Source organism: Mycteria americana, chromosome 1 (genome assembly GCF_035582795.1).
Source record: "Mycteria americana isolate JAX WOST 10 ecotype Jacksonville Zoo and Gardens chromosome 1, USCA_MyAme_1.0, whole genome shotgun sequence".
In the NCBI taxonomy this organism is placed as follows: Eukaryota; Metazoa; Chordata; class Aves; order Ciconiiformes; family Ciconiidae; genus Mycteria; species Mycteria americana.
Window position 1 is genome coordinate 205,374,202 of NC_134365.1, and position 22,931 is coordinate 205,397,132.

General features: G+C 36.7%; 1 protein-coding gene across 2 annotated transcripts in view; it reads right to left on the minus strand.

Moving 5' to 3' along the window:
• The window catches only part of AASDHPPT (aminoadipate-semialdehyde dehydrogenase-phosphopantetheinyl transferase), a 34,370-nt gene extending 11,615 nt beyond the window's left edge, over positions 1–22,755 (minus strand). For both annotated transcript variants that reach the window (XM_075491003.1, XM_075491004.1), the window contains exons 1-4: positions 22,527–22,755; positions 21,201–21,426; positions 2,313–2,434; positions 1,650–1,811 (exon numbers count right to left, since the gene is read on the minus strand). In XM_075491003.1, coding sequence (XP_075347118.1) covers positions 1,650–1,811; positions 2,313–2,434; positions 21,201–21,426; positions 22,527–22,670 — 654 coding nt within the window. In that variant the 5' untranslated portion in view covers positions 22,671–22,755. The remainder of the gene's footprint in view (positions 1–1,649; positions 1,812–2,312; positions 2,435–21,200; positions 21,427–22,526) is intronic.
• Positions 22,756–22,931: the final 176 nt, after the last annotated feature.

A 22,931-nucleotide genomic window follows, 5' to 3' on the forward strand; every position in this document is an offset into this window, starting at 1 on the left:
ATCTTCAGGCTATTTTAGTCAATCAACCACAGGCATGTCAAAGACCAAAATTAGGAGTTCCAGAAGTCAATCAAAAGAGGTAGATGCTTCCTTGACAATGGTACACTGTTAGCATTAATACAGAAAGCATTCTATTACAAGATGTGTCACAGTCTTTCCTAAGATCTTCTTTTGCTAGTCTATAATTCCAACTAGTGAATTTCATGACATCCTCAATTCCTACAGAGTATGGCAATATCAGTAAGAGGGCTCATTTAGTATGGGTAGACTTTTAAAATAACACAAAGACAAATGTGGCTAGAAATGCTGAAAGGAATGAATTATGAAGAGGTCAACCTATGCTATAAGTTAAATGTTATTGGTACACTCATTCTTTTTTACTACACGTGTACCATACATGTAGTTTGTATACTACACAAAACAAGCATACAGCAGAAATTTGTCATTTAGACAAGCTCTACTGGAACAGTTGTCTCCAACAATGTAGATATTTTCAAAATGTAAACAAGTATTGGAAACTGAGTACTCTTATTAAAAAGTGCACTTGACTATTTTGTGAAATTGCACAGTATGTATTCTTTGAATTGCTAGTCAGCTATATACCAGCTGCACAAATTTATGGCAGACTGGAACAAGTGGCCTTTACAGACAATTTTGAAGTCACAATGTCTTTTGCATTTCTTCCTTTGTTTTTTAAGTGGTTGAATGAAAGTGCCTCTGGGGTGTAGAGAAATGGTACTGTGATTTGTTTAACTTTTTTTTTTAAGGGTTTCTTAAGGTAATTAAATAATTTGAGATATTTGTATAGAATCATTTAGGTTGGAAAAGACCCTTAAGATCATCAACTCCAACCATTAACCTAACACTACCAAGTCCACCACTAAACCATGTCCCTATCAGTTCTTTCTCTCTACACTTTTTAAACTACATTAGATGCTATTGATAATTTTCAACCAAATCTAACAGGATAGATGTTTTAGTGATAAGTCTCAATAACTTCAAGAAGGAAAAACAAACAAAAACCCAAACCCCAACACTCAGAAGATTGAGCCCAAACTAATGTTCCAATTAAGCAAAAGCAAGTTTTTTGCATCTCCATTCCCACAGACAGCAACCAGTCAGCACACTGTAACTCCAAACCCACAAATGCACGTTTCTACCAGTTTGTATGGACAAGAAGAAAGAAACCCAAAGGAGCTGAAGACACCTCCTCCATTTCAAACATTTAACATAAACACTAACTTATGGGGTTAGTTAATCACTAGTCCCATTCTAGACAAACTGATGAAGAACTTTACAATCTTAGACGCTGTTCAGAAGTCAGGTCTGAACATGCTTCAGTGAACTTCCTGCACGCCCCAGGCCGAATTTCATAGAGTGCAAGAAATATACTCCAGGAACAGAAAAAAATAAAAAGCCATTATATAATGGCATTCATATAATGAATATATCTGAGGTGTTTTTGCAATCATAAAAAATACTTTAAAATGCTGTGGATTTATATCCTAAGTTTTGATTGATATACGTTCAATGTGGTTATACAGAATAAAGGTGTGAAGCTGCGATTAAAAAAATCAAATGTGCAATAAAACCATAGGGTGTTGAGACTGTTTATCACTATTGAAAAAATAAATTTGAATATTTCTTACCTCAAACATCCACTCTTCTTCTTTATCTCCATCCAGAAGCATTTTTGTCTCTTTATATACCTTCCCTATTTCCAGTTGCAATGGAGACACATTAAATTCAATTCTTTGCAAGTTAAAGCCAATTCCAACTCCAACAGCCTTTAAGAAGCTTTCCTTTAAGGCCTAAAACACAGAATAAATGTATTTTATTCATACTGGCTGTTTTCGAACTGCTCTATAAACATTACTTCTGAGCAGACACTGTAGACCAAATAAATTCAAGACTTTACTACTGTAAATGTGAGGGTAGACTGATGCAATTATCAAGAGAAAAAGTTACCAGCGTTGTTAATACCTAGCCTAACTTGCTGCATTATAATGAACATGCAACTGGCATGATCAAGTGGCACATACAGATATGAACCCTCTACCTTGTTCTGGGCAGGTGTTTAAAACTAGTCATAAATTCTTCTGGAAATGTCAGCTGTACTATGGTTCTCAAAGTTATTCTGACATTAAAAAAAATCACTAAAATATAAAACCCATTAAAATATTATCTCCACATAAACATGTGACTATAAGTAATATACAATTGTACTGTAATGAAAACAATAACAAAATATATCAAAAGAGAATGTGCAAGTTATAGCATGGCAGTCTTTAAATGGAAAAAAGAAGTATTACCCAGTGCCGATGAAACATATCCAGCTGCATCCATTCATTACTCATAGACTTGATTACACCCCACTCTGTTTCAGTAAACTGTCGCTTCATGATGCGAAAGAAATTTGGAATTGAGCTACTACCTATAAATTAGAAAGAGATAGTTACAGAAGTTTTAATAGAGTAGTAATAATAAGCAAATGAATTACCTCATGTTATTGCTCTAGAAAAAATTCACTCATAAGAAAAAAACCTTATGAACCAACTCTGCTCTACAATTTGAATTTATATAGCCTTGAAGCAGTGATGCTGATGACAGTTCAGGACACAGTATGAAAAAAAACCCCATTCCTATAGCAGAATTACTGCATTAAAAATGTGAAATGAAAGTCATAAACATATTGCATATTTTCAGCATTGTCTAAAAAGGGAAGTATTTAACCAGTGCTGATTTTATATTAAAAAAAAATATATTCAGCTACAAAAGTAGCATATACAGTCTTTGACATTTGACAGCTTGATCTACGAACATTTTATAAAACAGCACGCTGTTTGTCAGAATTCATCAAGCTATTTTGCCTCCTGCCCTTGGATGCTGGGATACACTTTTTTAAGCACATGTAGAAATCACCCAAATTTATCACATGCATATTAAGTCTTTTGGATTTATTCTGCAAGAAAAATGGGGGTAGGGAGATGCCCATAATCACAGTAAGAAAGATATCAAGGAAAAAAACCCCACCAAACCTTCAAATCCTCAGATTAAATTTAAGCCTCCTCTAAAAATAAGCACAGCTGTATAGCGCTGCAGCAGCTCTTCAGGGGCTACACCACTTTTCTCCACTAGTCTGAATTTACTTTGCAGAAGACACTACAGACTGTGTGGTTATATTGATCAATGGCATTTCTGTAATACACTGGAAACTATGGACCTCATTACACACTTGGCTAATCACCCACAGCCTGTATCATTAATCAGCATACCATGCAATCTGTCCAACAGGGCTTACAGCTGGCTAAACAGACAATGGCAGAAAGCAATCTATTTTCTTTAGTAGGGATAATAAAAATCTGGATAGAGACAATTCCACATATTGAGACAAAATTTTTTCATAGGTTATGCAATGTTCATATTAAAAAGAAAATATTAGTCATATTTAATCCAAAACATAGTCTCTCCTCCCAATACCACACTACTTTTAAGAACCCATCACTACAAAATTGCTTAACGAAGATGCAGATTCTAACCCTAGACTCTGCCGCTCTGTGAGTGACTACGGGCAAAGGAATTTCTCTTCTGTACACTAACATTCCCCATCTTAAACCAGGGATAAGGGTATTAACCCTTTTCTATAAAGTGGTTGTCTTCTACAGATATCTAAGCACTATATAGAAACAGGTATTGGCAGCAGTAATAATGGATCTGAATGAACTAATGTCACACTAAAGCACACATTCAGGTTTTCTGACAATTTCCAAATCATATTGCAAAGTGTAATCTGATATACTGTACACATCACACAAGACATGTCAGTGACATTTCAGAGAGATGCCCTCAATTTCATTTATAGACTAAAGTGAAGAAAACATCTTAAGACAGAAATTTTGTTGACAGTTGCACTAGTCAGCTAACAGAATGATCCAGAACAATCTAAGGACAGAACTAACTTTCCTCTCTGGAGAAAATGATGATGCTGAAAAAAAGAAAAGCAACTACAATGTCAAGTATGTTTTGACAGATTACCAAGGCAAATGAAATATCCATGTACTTAGACAATCCAACTTCCCTGAAACAATGAAAAATAAAGAAATTTGTTCGACTTGGAGAAAGGTTATTGTCTTTCATCTCTCTAAGTTTACACGGCCCATTTTATGATCAAATAACTGTGTTAACACCTGCTCCAAACAATACACATATTTTTTTCTTTCTCTTCTTCTCTCAAGTATTTGAGACAACAGGGGTGAGGCACCAGCCCTTTCAGGTGATTCAAACTGCAAAACATTCAAGAATCCTCCTCCATTACTTTCACGGAGTTCTCTTGCTTTCAATAACCCAGGGCTACTCACACTACCAGACAAGACTATCCAAGACTATCCACACCACACTACCTTCAGCACCTAGAGGCATATAATGCCTCCTGTATCAGTCCCTCCACCATTCAAACCTTATCTCACATGGTGAATACACTCAGTACTTAAACTGTTTAGTATACACCAAGTATATATCAAACCCATATGCTACTGCCTTTTCACTCCTTACTTACCCCTTTTTTGTCCTAGGTTTCTTCAATTGTTCAGCTACCCTTCTTGACACTTATGTTCAAACTTACACAGTATTTTCCCCTGCATTCCAGCCATCCGTCACATCCCTCCTCTGAAAAGCTCAGGCACCGCTTTCTCCTGAACTGCCCTCCCCTCCTGTTTCCTTCTTAATACAGCACAGTCTCTTCACTCTGAGGAATGGATCAGATTAGAGAAGCCAGGACTATTATTCTCCACAAATTACTAGCAGTACCACAGCCAGCCTAGTCCCTCTCTCCATATTTGCTTGAATATCAGAGAAAAGACAGATTCACAGAATCATGGAAAAATTTAGGCTGGAAAGGACTTCTGGAGACCATCTGGTCCAATCTTTTCTTGAAAACAGAGCCTTATATTAAAGGTTACTCATGGCCCTGTCAAGCAGAGTCTTTCACCTCTTCTCCGGACAACTTACTCCAGTGTTTCACTGTTCTTATGGTAAAGAATTGTTTTCTTTTACCCAGACAGAATTTCCCCTGAAGCAACCTGAGCCTGTTGGGTTTTGCCCTGTCCCTGTGTACCCTCATGAAGACAGCTACCTACATCTTTCTCTACAGCTACCTTTCAAATAGACTGTGATTAGATTCCCCTCCTCACATCCCCTCTTCAGGCTCAGCAAACCCAGCTCCATCAACATATCTACATAGATCAAGTTCCCCAACCCTCTAATCACCTTCATGGCCCTTCACTAAGCCCTCCTCAATGTTCCCATGTCTCTCATGACCTGGGGGATGAGGAGGGGACACAAATAGAAGCAGCAGAAAGTTTTCTTTTAGATGCTACCTTTTTCACTTCTACTTTGAGCAAAAAGCTGCAAACATACTCACCACAATCTACAAAAACTTCCTTTGAAAGAATGGGAACAAGTCCCATATAGCAATTATTCAGTTGGTTTTAAATTTGCATTTTAAATTACCTCCCATTTGCAAGCTGTTTCAGAAATAAACTCACCTACCAACAATTATACAAACACTTGACCTTATTTCTGTGACCATTTCAATTCATTAATAATCCAAGTTCTAGTTTACAAAAGAATTATATTTCATTAAAAATACACCAAAGAGCTTTTACGCCAAATTATTCCAGTATGCATACTTTAGAGCTATTTGGATACAGTTTTGGATTACACACGGTATAGTCTACAGATGATCATTTGAGGCACAGGGCAAGACAGGGTACCAGTTAATCACCTTTCAGTTGGGTTCTTCACTGAACAGCTGAGCTTCCTATGCTGATGATAGCTTTCTAAGACCTTCTTAAGTATTTTTCCTCCTGTGTTTACTGCCTATATTTTTCTCGCAGAGAAGTTTAGGAAAGTGTTAAACATTTTTGGTAATCTCAAAGCCTACTCTGTAAAATTTAAGCAAAGAAAGAAAAAATGTGCCCCAATATTTTAATGATCTTCGTGAAGCCACAGTATTTTCTACCAGGAAAATACAAAGACCACGTAACAGAATACAAAAGAAACTGCAATGCAAGTTGGAACTCTGATAGGAAATAAAGGCAAGACAAAGAAGTATTTATACGGGTTATCAACCCAACATATTAAATTCTTCTTAAAAGTACTTCTAGAAATTTCAGAGGATCTTCCCCAAGACTTGCAAAAGTATTCACCACAAAAATGACACAACATGATAAACATTCTCATAAACATAGTCAGGTTTTGGCTTTACCTTCAAGCTTTTGTTAACTAACTGAAAATGTGAACTTAGTATCTGCACTTCACTGTGCAGTGGTTTCTTCTTCTCTACAAGATGATACCAATGTTCTAAGAGAAATTTGGCTGCAGCGTACATGTATGTATTCATGCAGGTGGAATTCTGGTACATAAATGCTCTAAAATCCTTAATGTATGCAAACGTTAGTATTTTTCAAAAAGCAAATTCTAAGAAAATTCTCTAAGAAAAAATCTATGAACTGGAGAAGCATGATAAAAATGCACCGAGTAAAAACTTGAAAAACGGATTCTCTGAAGGCACAAATGCTTTTATTGTAATGCACACATATAATACAAATACTTCCAGGTATACTTTCTGTCTTTATGTTTTCAATGAGCAATGATAAGGCTAGACACTCATTGAAACTTACGTTAATTGTACTACTGTTTCTTATTTAACTCGCAGCAGTAAAGGATTCCTTTAAGATATGCCTATGCAGGTTGTAGAAAACTGCACATCTGATCTCTCTGTGCTTTTAAACATCCGTACAATAAAACAAGCTGCAGAGCAGACGCCACACAGATGGGTTCACACAGTACTGACCCCTTGCTAATATAATTCAGCACTCCTTTCCCAGTGTTCAAGGTTATTCAAAAAAGCACTTAAACATTGAGCCGAAAAGTTAGCTGGGGATACAACTATGTGGAAAAATTTAATTGAAACACTCAAAACCACATTTCAAATATTCCTTCTTGTAAGTCATATTTACAGCTTCTGAAGAATCAGAATTTGGATTCTGATTCCAATAAATCCAATATACTTAGAGTAATCTTTCCCATCTCAGTGGCAAAGTGAGATTCCTGTAACACACAATGTGTGCACTTCAGAAAAAATATTTATGTATGTAAATTACTTATTTAAATTGGTGAGCATCAGGAAATCGCACAACATTTATCTGATCGGTCAAGCATCTAACTAGGTGGGGGTTCATCACTGAAATGGCATAAATTCAATTTTGTGATTTTGGGAATATGTAAGAGAGATAAGACTTTTCATATGAGATTTGACAAGTAAGTAGAGTTGGAAGCAGAGACAAACAGGAAGCTTGTTCCACAGATTAATTAATCATAATTAATGGGAAAAGATACCTATCTCTGTCAACTATTAAAACTCTTTGAAAGAACAGCCACTCATCTTTTGCTGGTTTTCTCTAAGAGAAGAAAAATTGTGATGGGAGCAGATCTATGAAAATACTGGATAAAAGGTTTCAAAAAAAAAGAAATGAGAAAAATGCTGATTTAGATTCTATAGGGAATTGAGAGAGTACATTTCAGCAGAAATGCAGAAACACAGAAAAACTGACCCAATGGCACGAAAGTTATTAACATGACAAGGGGGTGGGAGGGTAGGGATGAGATTTTTGAATTAAACATGAAACCAAACTTGCCTAGGTCAAGGGGATTAATGAAAATAAGCTCCACTGTGACTGAGTTTTCTTGCTTTGAAATTGAGCGTATCGATTACTGTAGGTATTCTGTCAAAAATCTAACAATATCTCTTTTCACAATTACCCTCTATTAACACCTTAAAAATAAGATTTTTATTTAGTATAGAAGCCTAATTATAAAAATGTTATTAATAAAGAGGCTTTTTCTTTTCAGAAATGCATATATCTGTTCAGTCATCAACCAAATAACTTCACTATAAACCTCATGAAATTCTAAGTTCACAGCTACAAATTTGAATGTGGTAATTCCTGGCAATGTAAACTTTAAAAGTATTTCCAATGCTTTGTTTAGATACTTCTTACTTGCCTATGCCACTTAATTTCCTAACTTACAGTTAATATACTGTTCAAAGTTTATATAGCTTCTTTTCAAGAGAAACTGGGAAACAAACTTTAATTCTTTTTAATACTGAGCAGAATTATATTGCCCCTTCTCTCTCATTTGAAAATACATTTTCATTTGTATGTTTTTATAGGTCACCCCTTCTTCCACCTTTACACAAACTGTTGCACATTTTCTTTTTGCATTTGTTCATAATAGCTAAAATTCTGAAAGCATTTCTCTAGTCTCCTGTAAACTCCACACTTGAAAAATTTTTGTTACAGAGTATGACAACCTCTAAATATTGAAAGCACTTTTTGTTTTTACATTGGATCATCTTGCTGAAAAGCAAGAGTCAACTAGAAAACTCTAATAAATTTAAACAAAATGTACTATAGCTTATTTTCATAATATCCAATTAACTGACAATTTGTCCCAGTATCTCATTGCCTAACATACACAAACCTACCTGTTTATTTGCATTAGAACAAAATTGACTGGATAGTTTACCTATTTAGTGTCCTAGCTTTAAAAGTCCTTTTTCCCTAGGATATGTAGAGCTCTGCCTCCCTCCCATAACACTCATTAACTTGCTTCTTAGGGAACAGTAGCCAACAGAGGAAAGGCATCCAGCAAATCTCTGACCAGTTCCTCCGGTTGGTGTCCAAATTAGTTTCATATTCACAAGAGAAGCTAAAGGTTTTATCCTTGAGACCAAGATATATTTTCATTGGTTTTTCTTTAATCTACAGACTTAAGCATCACAGTCCTATCACATCACAATGCAGATTTGAAACCAGAGTAGTTCACAGAACAAATTAAATGTAAAATTAACACAGCTGTGAATTGATTTCTTAAAATTTCTGACAATTGATTTCTTACTTATATACAGCTATTATTCCCTGCTAATAAACTTGAAAGCACATTAGATCCTTAAAAATACAATCTGAGTAATCTCAAAAATTGTATTCTATACATTTAAAAAAAAAAATCTAAACCAAAAGTTAAGTTTCTTCATTAAAATAAAAATATACAATACCCTGGAAATTTCAGGAAGAGTGAGGAGAAGAAATACTGAGTGATACTGGGAAAGAGTACAATATTAAACCTGGAAAGTAAACATACTATATACAGATAAGCATGCACATACATGTGTGCGCATATGTGTGTGCATTTTGGATTTTTTTTCACAAACTATTTACACTGAAACATATAACGCCATCTTTTCCACTGCAATGACAACTGGGTATTTCATTAATTTTTTGTAAAGACTAGGCCAAAAATCTGCTTTGCGTTTTCCCTGTAAAACAGCAAAACCTCAGACCAGATAAAAGATAGATTTTAAAAAGATGCAAGAGTGAAAAATAAGAAAACATACTATATTCCCTAGTCATATTTGAGAAAATGCTTTAGAAAGAATAGATAAATACAGGGTAGTTTTTCCCCATTTTTCTACCTGATAAAAAAACCAAACAAGCTGCATTTGTAGGAAGAGAAAAGACAATCAGAATTAAGATCCTTGTAAATTATGATGCTATTAATAGTGAAGATTACTATCCATAGGCATAATACAGAAATCTTCATACTGGTATTTTGTTTACACTGTTACAAACATCAGGTCAACCATAAGTCAGCTTTGGTAATACAATGTACACTTAACAAAGGTAGTAACTGTCCTGTTTGTTGTACCTGAAGTTATTAAAACCATGACATGCCTTCTGAAAAATAGTGTGAAGAGTAGATGACTGACCTTCCTCACTTCAATTTTTACCAGTTTTACAGTCTTCAAATTGTTTTGGTCAGATACAAACTAACTAGCTTATATTGTAGTCTATATCCAAAACTATGGAAATTGAAAACTAAAAGGTACTACTGCCAGCTCATTGATCAACTAATTCCGTGAAAAAAACCAAACCAACAAAAAACCCCTCAAATCCCAGAATGCTAACAGACTCCTAACTGCCTTGAACTGCATGAAAGGAACAGGTCAATGATCAAGAACTAATATCTAATAAATACATATCATACTTTCACATGGCAAACGGGCCTAGTGACAATGTGAAACGTACTACCTAGCAAAATGAGTGACTGAAGTATGGACAGATCAATCTACTTAATAATGTGAAACACAGGCTAGCTATAAATCCTGTAAACTAACAAACTGTATAGGATGAGTAAGTTTTGAGTCCTGGACTCTTGGGCTGACAATCCTTTTGGTGTAGGACACAAGCCACATTTGATCATGTTTTACTATCTCTCAAGGAAACCACAGCAAACTGATACAGAGAAAACATTTCTTCTGCAACAGATGCCCAAGTCCTAATTGTTTATTAATACCAACTAACCCTTGTACGGATGTTTAGAAACTGACAACACAGGACAAATAATTAGCTAGATAAATGACTAACTTAGAAGAACCAGATAGAAAATTAACAAAGCATGTTTTTTAAATCTATTAGCTCACACAGCTTTAGTGTGAATTGGAAATTGGATTTGCATTCTGTGACCTCTCCACTTCCTGCCATTATCCCACAATTCTCATAGTGATATATATATTAAACACCCATTCTCGTCATGTAACTACTGATGTTATGTTTTGTCCTGGTGTATCTCAGAGAAGCAGCATTAACTTTAAAATGCCAGAAAGTCTGAGGTTGCCTCCTTTGAATTACTCAACTTTTCCCAGATTGTAAAAATGGAAAAGTCATAAAAAGACTGATATAATTTGATAATGTTAGATATTTTCTCTGCAGTTAGGATCATTCAGTCTCTGCAATATTAGAGAAACTGCTAATGTTTCAATTGCATTACTGTGATTGGGTCTAACAGCAGTGATGAATATTTAAGCAATCCGCCCTGATAGTTAATGTTAAACAAAAGAAAGTAAAGAATCATAATGGATTAGATAGCTCTACCTCCAAAACTGCACTGGAGAAATAGCAATTTTGACACAGGTATGGCTCAGATAAAAAAAAAAAAAAAAAACCCTGAAGAAAAGTCACAAGCTATTAAGGGGATACATCACATCTGACCAATTTACAGACAAGTAATGTACGGTCTGCAACAGATACATGCTTTTTGTCATTTGTTCTGAAAATGGAAAAAATGCCAGGTCCTCTCAAATTTTGTTTGGATTCCAGCATACTTTTACATGTTCTTTCTATGCCAAACATTCAACTGTAACATATACTTGCCATTGAAGAGCTTACTGACATAATCACACCCAGGTGCCAGTGCATGGTTTTAGCTTGCTTTTGAGTAGAGAAAATAAAAGTATTTGAAATACAGACGGTCTTAACCACTAAGATGATTCAGGAACCCCAAATTCTTTTAATGAAATGTACTTACGTATAACTAAACAGTAATAGTAAACAAGATAATGAGTAGTAATAAAATAAGAAACCCTTTCTTAACTTGTCTATGTCAATGGTTATACCTTTTACTTGCTTAAGCTCTTTCCAAGAGGTTGTATGACCACAGCTAGCAGAGCTCTACGTAGCCACAGTATTTCAGCAAAAAGGTAAACTACCCCATTAAAATGGCATTTTAATCAGTTTTCCATTATAGAACATATCAAACAGTTAAAGCAATCATTCCATTTTGTCAGAACAGCAGGAACTCCAGTTCCTTTCAACACTCATAAGGTTACGATGCATCACACTAAAAATAAACACAAACCCCCAAAATCTAAATTAACATAAAAACAGACTTTCTTTCATAAAGCCATTATGGTTGTGAGTTGTGAGGACACAACTACAGATGTCAAAAAAAGTCAAACAGACATTTGGGAACATAACATGTTTTAATGGAGCTAGATCTTCTGTTACTCTAAAAAGATAACAAAAACCTCAAGATGTTGCTAGTGCAATAGCACCCACACATAAGATATGTGCCTGACCTTCTATAGCCTTACACTACAGTAGTACTACAAAGCCACCAGATCTCTCAAACATTTTATTACATTTTATGAAATAACGTACTAGAGGGCCTTTCTACACACAGAGAAAGATTACATTGACTGAAAGCTTTGACAGTTAATCCATTGCTTAAAAATAAATATTTTGAAGAAAATCTACCACTTAATACCATCTACTATTTCCAGAAAACAGACAAGCAAAACCGTACTGCTATGAGGATGACAACCCAATGTCAAAACTGGATCACTTCATACCTCCAGTGAAGAGAAATCAGACTAACTCTCACACTATGCAATATACAACATGTGTGTGCATATCTATCTATCTACGCACACATATTCATATAAATGTATATAAAAAAGCATATATATGTAGGTATATAAACACATACACATATATACTGGTACGTGTGTATATATATGCATGCATATATATATATGTATGTATATATGGTGCTGCTGTGAGATGCACAGACAGAAATTCCAGTACAAGGGGGATGACACCCAGTTCTATCTTTGCGTTGAATCAGATATACTGCAAAACAACATCACCCACATGGTATCACTAATGGTTGCTACTGAACCATAAAAGTATTGAGATAATAGTAGAAGGAAAGGGTAGGTACTTTAGTGAAAATGTGATTACAGGGAGAGTATTCCCATCTCTAAGAAGCTAGTACCACTGTAGAACCTGGGAGGGCATTGGGTTCATCTTCGTACTTGGTATATAAATGTTATATTGGACAAAAGAGGGGGAAGAAGCCAATTCTCAGTATGTAAGTCATTTTCATCTTCTACATGAATTTGACTACATGATTTGCACTGCCTAACACCTCCTTGGTTTGGCTAATGCAATTTTTTTCCCCCTAGGAAGCTCTGTGACCTTAGAAAGCACAAGCTGATTCAGATTTTCAGAGAAAACAGCTCAGAGTCCAATGAGAGATCTCTCTTCTAAATTTGGTGTTTGGTGTGGAAATGGTCCTCAATATTGAGACACACACACTCTGGGACTATGTCCTTCCACATCACGATATCCTATTGCAGTAATGAAGCCACTGAACAACAGAGTTCCTTCTGATGTCAGAAGTCAGGACACTGCACAGAAGCCTGTCCGAGAACATGAATCTCACAGCCAGATGCAGTAAAAATGTCCCGTATCATTTTCACACGTAAAACATCCCCACTTCTGTGTATACACTGTCCTTCCCTCTTTTCCCCCTTCAAAATGAAGTCCAAAAACCCCCACAAAATGACAGAAGAAGCATTAGTGTTTTAAAAATTTGGGAATCGACCTCTCCTGTATAACAGTGAAAGTAACCATGTAAGAACATGCTTTAAAAAAGAAAAACCTTGTAAAGACATTTGTTTGGCTTACCAGCAACTGAAAAACTGTTTGGCTCACTTGACAGCTAAAACCCAGCATGTTTTGTTTGGTCTTCCCACAGAGAAGAGACAGCAGTCAGCTAGTCATTCAGCATGTTGTCCCCCTGCATCCTTCCCTCCTATCAACACACAAATCAACTTCTGCATAGCTCCAGACCAGCCACTGCAGGAGGTGTCTTTTATCAGCCAACAGGCTATACAAGAAAAGATGCAAGAGGTGATAAATGTATTGCAATGTGGCAAAAGCAGAGCATGGCCCACAACTGAAAAACTGATGAACTTCAATGGTCCATTCACCTGTATCAGTTGTATCTGCTCTTGTAGATACTATCTCCAAGTGTTTGCTATGTTTTTATTAAATTGTTTTTTGCTAGGAAAAAGATCTACATATTTAATACAAAACCCAACAATTCTGATGAACAGACAGGAAAACAACTATACAGGGCAAGTAACAATATTTTAATGCACTACAAGACTGGATTTTCCATCGAAATGCAACACAGCACATAACACAGCACCAAATGCAACACAGCAGCAACCCAATATAAGGCAAGAAAACAGCTACTTATAGAAGTAGCAAGTCTCCTGATCCTAAGCTTTCCTGAAAACTTGACATGACAACAGCAACCTGTCACCTTTAGTGAGGAAACATAAGAATATTTGCCTTGTTAAAAGTCAGAATTTCTCTTAGAAAGGAAATACGTCAGGGAAATCCAGCTGAGGTTATTTTTTTACATTTATGGAGGGGAGATGTTAAATATTTAAGTTCCTACCATTTCATAAGTCAGTCTAAAAATCTACAAATCTGTCTCTAAAACATGGTCTCCCAACCTTGAAACTAATAAGAGCTTCAAACTGTAATTCTTGCACAAACATCCAAATAAGCTTTTGACAACACAGAATAAAGACAGCTTCTATTTTCCAACTCTTGCAACAAATACATATATCTGTAGAGCTGAAGCTATCTGAAATGGGCAGTGTTAGTAAGAAACGCCTCGAAAAGCAAATTCTTAATACCTATATAATAATTACTTAACCTTGGCCCACCCATCACATCTTTCTGCTAGACTTCCTTAATTTGGAAAGCCGAAGCTAACTGTCATTAGTGTGGGCTGAGAAGTATTTTTAGTTTTGTTAAAAAAAAAAAAAAATAAAAAAAACCCCTCAACTCGCTTTAGCCCCTCATTTTGAATGTATAACTTAATTTCCCAAAAGACCAATTAAGGAATAAATTGTGATTATTGTAAATTCAGTGCGCAGAAAGATACTTTGGGGAAAAAAAAAAACAAACCAAAAAACAAAATCCAAACCAGACAAGCATTCTTATAGTTTCTCTTTGTTCCACCTCTTATTTTTACTAAAAGCTCCTGGTTTAAGTTTTTTGCTTTCTTAATTGTTAATTTAACCCTCATTTTAAACATATCTATTCTCCACAACTTCATTTTTACTCTTCTACATTTTGCTATCAGTTTCTATTTTATCTAAATGGTTTTATGTTTTCCTATTAAAAAACAATCATAAAGGACTAAGATAGGCTTTTAAGAAAGAAACAACTTCCCCTCAAAGAGGAGATTCAATCACAATATCAAATTTTCCTTTCAGAGTTTATCAAGCATTGGTGCTTAATCAATTACCAGAATGTACAAGTGTTTTTACAAACATGATGTAATTCCAGGTCAAAACAGTGTTAGAAATGTGACTAAATAAAGCAGAATAATGAAACTGCTATATAATATGTATTCTTTAAGAGTATGTTTAAGATGGCTGTTTCTTCCCATTTTCAAACAGAAAAAGAACAAAGAAATTCCTCCTTTACTCAGTGTAAGGGCATATGACCACTATGATTTGTTAGTTCAACAAGGATATTAGTTAGCTGTTTTAACAGTACATCTAAAAATTATCTGTTTACATATTTATAAATTCTGACTTCCTTAATCAATTAGAAGTAACATTTAACCTAAATACCTAAATCCTTTGTTAACTTCTTCATCCCAAACAGTTCATCTACAGATCTATAGCTGTACCATTAGATAACAATTTGGCAATTACCTCTTGTAGTAACAGATCAGATGCTGATAGCTGCTATGAGATTTACTATAACAATAAAAACAAAAACAATTAAAACTTTGCTTAAGGTAAAGTTAAGGCACCGTAAGAAGGACAAAAGCACTCCAAAGGACAATCTGGTTTGGCATTTCTTTCTAGGTCAAGAAATTCTTATTTCAAAAGCTGAAAAGCAGCAATTAAAAAAGCATTACAAGTTCAAAAACCTAACATGGCTGCTAGATAAAAGACATGCCAAGTATCTTAACTATGATGTAGGTGTGCCTAACTCTCCATTTAGTTTATGACTACCAAAAGAAATGGCACAAAGTTTATAACTGGCTGGAGAGAGAGCGCTTTCCTCCACTAGCTAGACTGAAGTATGGTATTCAGCTTCTTTGTGTGGGACTTACCCTGATTCATGTGCGACATACCTCCAATTTGAAGATCTCTATCATCTCTTCTATTATCTCACCTCAGTGATGAAATAATGAGAATAAAAAGAAAAATATAAACAGAACTTAACTCATTTCTTTGCCTCAGATAAAAACAGTTTCAATCAGGTGTTTGCACATAATAGCCTACTTTCTTAAAAAAGCATTTCAGGAAGTATTTTTAGATCAAATTAATTTTCTCTAAAATTCAAATGCAAAAAATTTACCCTTTTTTGTCTTTTAATAAGCAAACCTAGCATAAAACTGAAAGATTAATGAGAAAAGCTAATTTTACTGCATGTCAAATATTTAATTCTGCAATGACATTGAGATTGGAGATGTCCAGATCAAAGTAACTGTAACGTAATAGGTAAGAAAGATGGGAGGCTGATTATGAAAGATCTGTAATGGACTGTTAATTTATTTACTTTTGTAATTCCATCTAAGCTAAAAAATTGCATTACTGAAAAGAAATTCTCTTGCACAGCAGGAAAGCTCTTGAACCTAAGATCTAAACTTTTTTCAAATGTTCAAAGCAATCTTTATTAAGCTATAATCATTTCCTAAGTCTCTGAAAATGTTCTACTTTATAGAGTTTAAGTGACTGGTAAATCAACATCCCACACACCACTTAAACCAAGCTGACACTTGTTGCAAAGTTTCTCGTCCATAAGTTAAAAATCAAATACATTATCACAAGCTGAGTTTTTCCACAGGAGTCAGTAGTACTGTGAGAATCCTCCTCATTTATTTTGTGAAAGGGTTAAAATAATTTCCTAGGCATTACCTCTCTTGCCAAATTACGTCCACAATTACTTCCATTAACAAATGTACAGTACAGTGTGCATTTTCCCAAATGATTCAAAAGTTCATCTTAAACTGATCTGAAGAGAAAAAAATCATTGACCTCAGTAATTCTTCAAAACCAAGTAAACTGAAAGCCTGATTTAAATCTACAACAATAACCTGCTGGATTACCAAAAGGCAACAACACACAATACCTAAAGAGGGCATTTTCCTTTTCTACCATCACTACATTTAGTTCAATATCTGAATAGAGGAAAAAAGGTGATAAACTGTTGCATACCTGTGGAACTTTTGTAGAACTGTCTCTATTTGCACTGCTAAGAATAACTTCTTGTGTGGCCTGCCTTCACCTTCGAAGAAGGCTATGTCTTGCAGTAGTTTCATTTTTCAGATTTTAATAATGCAGCAAAAGTAATATGGAAAGAGGCAGCTTCTTATTGCACATAAGTAAACCAAAAATAGATAGCACAGATTAAGAAGCAATATAAAATGTTTATGTGCACCAGGTCTCCTTGTTACATGCTAGCACACATTTTACTTGTATATTTCTCAAAACTTTCAGCTGCATGATACTCTCTTGTATATTTGCACTGCATATTTTGTTCACTAGTTGAACAATAAAGGAATATAAGAACTAGAATATTGGAGACCTCAGTCAAGATTCTGTTGGATAACATCATAAGATGAAGTACTTTGTATTTAAACAAGCATTGGGGGGGGGGGGGGACAAACAACAAAACAACAAAAAACTACTGTAGTGTACTTTGTACATAGGGAACTCTTTGTCCTTGTAGCTATTCCAGAGAAAGAGATTTATAGTGGATTCACTCTCAGAAGTGTAATGTACTTAGCAACTGCAGAGCAAGAGCACCACTCAGTGGAACTATTAGATAAAACAATACTGGTAAAGTCAAAGTTATATATTCATAGCACAGCAGTAAAAACAGTTCCAGGTAATTCTACTAAGACAAAAATCTTTCTCAGAAAAATTTTAGGTGAAAAAACTGCTAGCTTTAGTTCATATTACAGAGAATATAATTTAAAATTTTATCCTTAATATTGCTTATTTGCTGGCTCACTTTCCCACACACAATTACTAAGTTTTCATTACTATCATATTTCTTTTTAAAAAAAACCTAAATTATAATTCCAAAAAAGGAAGATCTATGGCCATAAACAAAACCTCTTTAAAATCTGGAACCTGGTATTTTTTTTATTTAATTCACAAATATTTATGTAAAGTTACATAATGTAGAAAACAATTGCATGACAAGGCGCTGACACGACAGTTACTCCTTATGTATAATGACAAGAATTGACGTTCCTTTCTCTCCTTATCAAAAGATAGAAAAGATGTATACAAGCTGTTGACAGCTAAATTACTTCAGGACAGACTATGCTAGCTGCGGAACTTCAGATACTGGAAAGATGGAAATTTTGTAATTATGCATTTTGTACTCCTCTGTATACGTTGTGAAGCTTGCCACCAAGAATTCAGACTGTGGATACAGTGACTTACTCTGACAGCCCCCTTTTCTGTTAACATATACCTAGATCTCTGATGAAAGAGGGAGAGGTGGATAAAGTAGCCGCAGATATAGGTGGATAAAGGACCCATATTTAGGAATCCTAGCAGGCTGCATCTGTCGGTAGCTTGTTTCAGATTGGTCATCTGGATACACTGTTTTTCAGTATCACTTTATTACAAGAGCACCAATTTAATTCCATCATTTAGTCTTTGGAACCACAAGCATCTCCAGAATAACCACCATTTTTCTCTCTATGGGTAAAAACACTGAAGCCTGTTTGTATCAGATCTCACAGCATTACTTAAGTCTCACCAGCTCATATTCACAAATTAAATCCACACAGCTGCTGAGTGCAGCTGCCCAGGCGGATGTGGCAATATTTGCTTTATGGTAAGAGGCCATGACTGCTGCCATCGACAATTCTAGGACATGTTGGCAGAAGCCTCTCTTGCTACCGAAGAAGTTAAGAACTGAATGTCATATCTAAACCCTGTTTTTACTTAACTAAAAATTGAGTTTGGTTTCACCGCTTTTCCTACATTTCTGCTGAGATTAAACTCTCTCCCTGATACCAAATCCTACTTTAAACTTCAGCCTCATGTTGTTATTTGGAAACCCTAGGACAGGCAATCATAAAGCTATGTGACAGAAACAGAATAGCAACCAAAACATCATCGATACGATGAACTCAAGATAATTTTTTTCCTAAATTTAGCCTGCTAAAGTTGACATAACTAAGAGTAAGTGACAATATATACTGATGGCCTAACTTTGATTCCATACCTCTTATGACAGCAGTGATTAGGGACACTGAATGAAGAATACACTCAGACACAAGGTAAAAGAACCTTGATTTGTTCTGACACTACCTGCAGAATGAGCAATAGATCAATGGACATTGAGTTATCTGCTACTTCAGCAATTTAACGTGAGGGAAATGAGAAAGGAACAGTGAATAAATAAGTAAAAAATACAAGAGAAAGGAAGCAGTAGAGATGATATGATTTTTTTTTTTTAAATAAAGCCAGCTAATATTGAAGTTAAAATATATTTTTTCTATTAACTGGAAAAGAACTAAGAATATATTCCCTTACAAAGTTGAATGCATTATATTCCAAAATGGAGAATTAATACAAATACATGTTTCTAAACCTAAATGTAAAGTTAAACCCTTACTCTTCACAATTATTTCCTACTTTCAGAAGGAGAGTTTAACACATTTTATAAGATTTGTCAGCTGGACATCAGCAATATGTCTTTAAAATGCTAGATACATTTCCAGCTGCATAAAATGCCAGCAGAGGATACAAGATATCCCTACCTCCATATATGGCATCTATAAATTACTTAATTTTTCATTTCCCAAGACAGGCTTAAAATACAAAGAAGAATGTTTGAACATTTTGATTTTCACTATTTACCTCCTGAAACTGGAGAGCTTTTTAAAACGAGCAATTAGGGGGTCTTGTAGTAAGGCCTGTGGCAAGTACAGGCAAAGTGTTTCCAAGGGTACTGGGTCTGGGTGTTAATTTTTTTCATAGCAGCCTGTACGGCAGTGTTTTAGATCTACGCCTAAAACAGTGTTGATGCCACACCAATACTTTATCTACTGCTGCAGTGTTTGCACAGCATCAAGGCCTTCTCTGCCACTCTGCCTCCCCAGCAAATAGGCTGGGGGTGTGCAGGACATTGGGAGGGGACACAGCCGGGACATCACTTTGTTTTGTTTTGTGTGGGAGAGCTATGATAAAAGCACTGGCCTCGAGCTTAATCTGGTATTTTGGCCCTGCATTACTGCAGTCCCTTCAGGGGTGTACCTGTTCCAGTGCAGCCTTATTCACGGGCCACAGTTCCTGTCATGAAAAACAGAACTATGCTGGTGTGGGGTCCTCCACGGGCTATAGCGTGGTACCACATGCTGGCCACCATCTTTAGAGCGAGGGTCTACAGTAGATGGAAGTGAGTCACAGAGAAGAACTTCATTTTGGATTGTAGTAAAGTTTCTGTGCATCTTAGTTAAACATGCCAAACCAAAAATGTACATTTGTAATAATAATTAAAAAGGTGTAAAATGATCAGAGAGAAAGTTATCCAGTCAGGGCTTATTTGAATCTTTACCTTACCACATAAATTATTTCGTAGCATAAAACACTGGGCAAATTGAAGATTGTGGAGAGAGATTTTCTAAGAAGACAGCTATTACTGTCATATCTGGTTAAACATTTGAGGAGGATTCTCAAAAACTAAAATTCCAGTAAACTGTAAATCCCAGTATGTTTCTCCTTTAACCCAGCCATGCATTGATGAACATTTCTGAACTAAATGATCTGCATAAAACTGTATTTAAAAATACATTTTGCTACAATTCTAATTTATAATTTGGGTCCTGAAGTTCTCTACTATAGTCAGGTTAGTGCAACATTTCATACAAATAAATAGGCCAACAACTGAAGTTTGTGAAGTTTAGTCTTTTACCAGGGGCACCTCAAGTGTTCCCTCATGATCCCTTCTCACTGAGGATTTCTGCATACTCATAGCAAATCTTTGATGCCAGTTTGCCACAGTATTGGGCCTGGTGCTGACACATACAATGTCCACACTTATGGGACAAGGGAGTAAGGCAGTCACAGCCTATAAAGTTCTCATGGGGATGGATCCCACTGTCTCTAGTTGGAAAGTTATCCCTGCTTCTACCTAACAGACAGCAAACCCATAATTAAAATATCCGCAGATGCCGGTCCTGCCAATATGATAGCAGGATTCATGACCTTAGTTTTCCAGGGTTCTGCTTTTCTAAACTGGAAGTATATCCATATCCGGCATAAGAGAAAACCCTAAATAAACAATGAGGAGTGCATTTAACAATAAAAAAAACAAATACACAATACATTCATACACTGTCTTCTAATTACACTGAATTTCCAGGACACAGATTGGTTCTTTGGGAAATGTTAAAACGTTCAGCACTTAAACACCACAGAATCTGCTTTGGTCACCATAATGCATTACCTGGTAAATCAGTCTTCATAATATCAATGCCAACTTGAAGCTCAGGCTCAGCTGCAAGAACTGCATAATCTCCTTGATGAGAGACATTGAAGTTGTAATTCGAATAGATACTGAATACGTTATTTGCCAGGAAAGGTTTTCCTTTTGATGTCCTTTGCAAGTGTATTTCATTCCAAGGTATGCACAACTTTTCTGCAATTAATTTCCGTATCAGCAGACGACCAGCCTATGAAATGAAACGCAAGTGATTCATACAGAACTAATAGGCTATGTGCAAAATATCTGTGGTTGCTATAAAAGCACCTGCCTAAAAAAATGTGGTTTTATTATTGCCAATAGAAAGTAAGAGTATGTTTTAGCCAAACCATTTTGATTTCTCCCATTTATAAAAGCCTGTGTCAAGTAAATGTAACCAAAAGAGTTCAGCAGACCTGAGTATACAATACATTTGTTATCACTATTAGCATAAAGACAACACAAGACCCATAAAAACCAGTCCCACCCTAGAAGAATTACATGAAATAGTTCCTTCTCTACCTTATTTACTTACTTAGGATACTTTATTGCACAGATGAATACTTTTTATACCACACTGAACAGTAAAACTGTCTCAACAGCTTTCCTTTCAGTACAGTTACTTAGGCACTAAATGAAATACTGAACAGCTAAAAATGATGGGTAACTTCTTATAGACTAATTAGCAGAAGTCTGTATTACTACCGCATTGTTATGCGAGATTTAAAACCCAAACTATGTAAAACAGCTTTATTCTTACACATTACACTACTGTCTTCACGGTCTCCTTGAGTAGGTTGATTTTGTCTTCTAACTTGACATCACGACATAAAACTTGTGAAGTCTTTCAGAATAACTAGTAGCAGACTCCAAACATCCCTTTTTCCTACTAAGTGAAGGTGTAAGTAGAGCTGGCAATTAACACTTTATAACGTATTTACTTCCCTGAAACGCCCTTGCAGGGTGTATTTTCCTACGAGCAGTCAGAAAATTGGGCAATACTGAACCTGCAGAAAGACAATCGCATCCCCACGGGAGAGGGCCGGTCCCGGGGCCACGAGCGGCGCCAGAGGAGGGTCCTCAGCGGAGCGGCCTCCGCCCGCGCCCCTCGGGCCCCTCGGCAGCCTCCGCCACGGCCCCGCGGAGGGACAGGGCCCCGCTGGCGACACACGCCTCGCCGCAGCAGCGGGGAGGGACGGGACGGAGGGCTCCGGGCAACGCGGTCCTTTTGAGTCCCACGCGTGGGCTAACGCCGCCAGCCTTGAGGGAGGGAAAGCCGCCCCCCGCCGTGCCCCCCCCGCCAGCATGTACCAAGGCGGCTTTGGCATCGCGGGCAAAGACAAACTGGCCGATGCGGTCCTTCTCCTCGGGCTGCACCAGCCGCGCCGCCAGCAGCCACTCGTCGCGGCAGGGGCGCCAGGCGGCGCAGGGGAAGGCCCAGCGCACGCTGCCCATGGCCCCCGCGCCGCGACACGGCGCGACAGGCCACGGCCGGCCGCGCTCCCCAGCGCCGCCCAGCGGCAGCGGGGTGCCCCCCACCGCCCCTGTGACCGACGGGCACAACCCGCGCATGCGCACCCCGCCCCGCCGGTGGGTGGGACGGAGGGAGGGACCCACTGTGGACGCACGGTGGCCAATCCGGTATCAGAATGCCCTACGAGTGACAGGGGAATGCGCCGGGTATCGGCTTATCAGGGGAAAGGCGGTGCCTGCAGC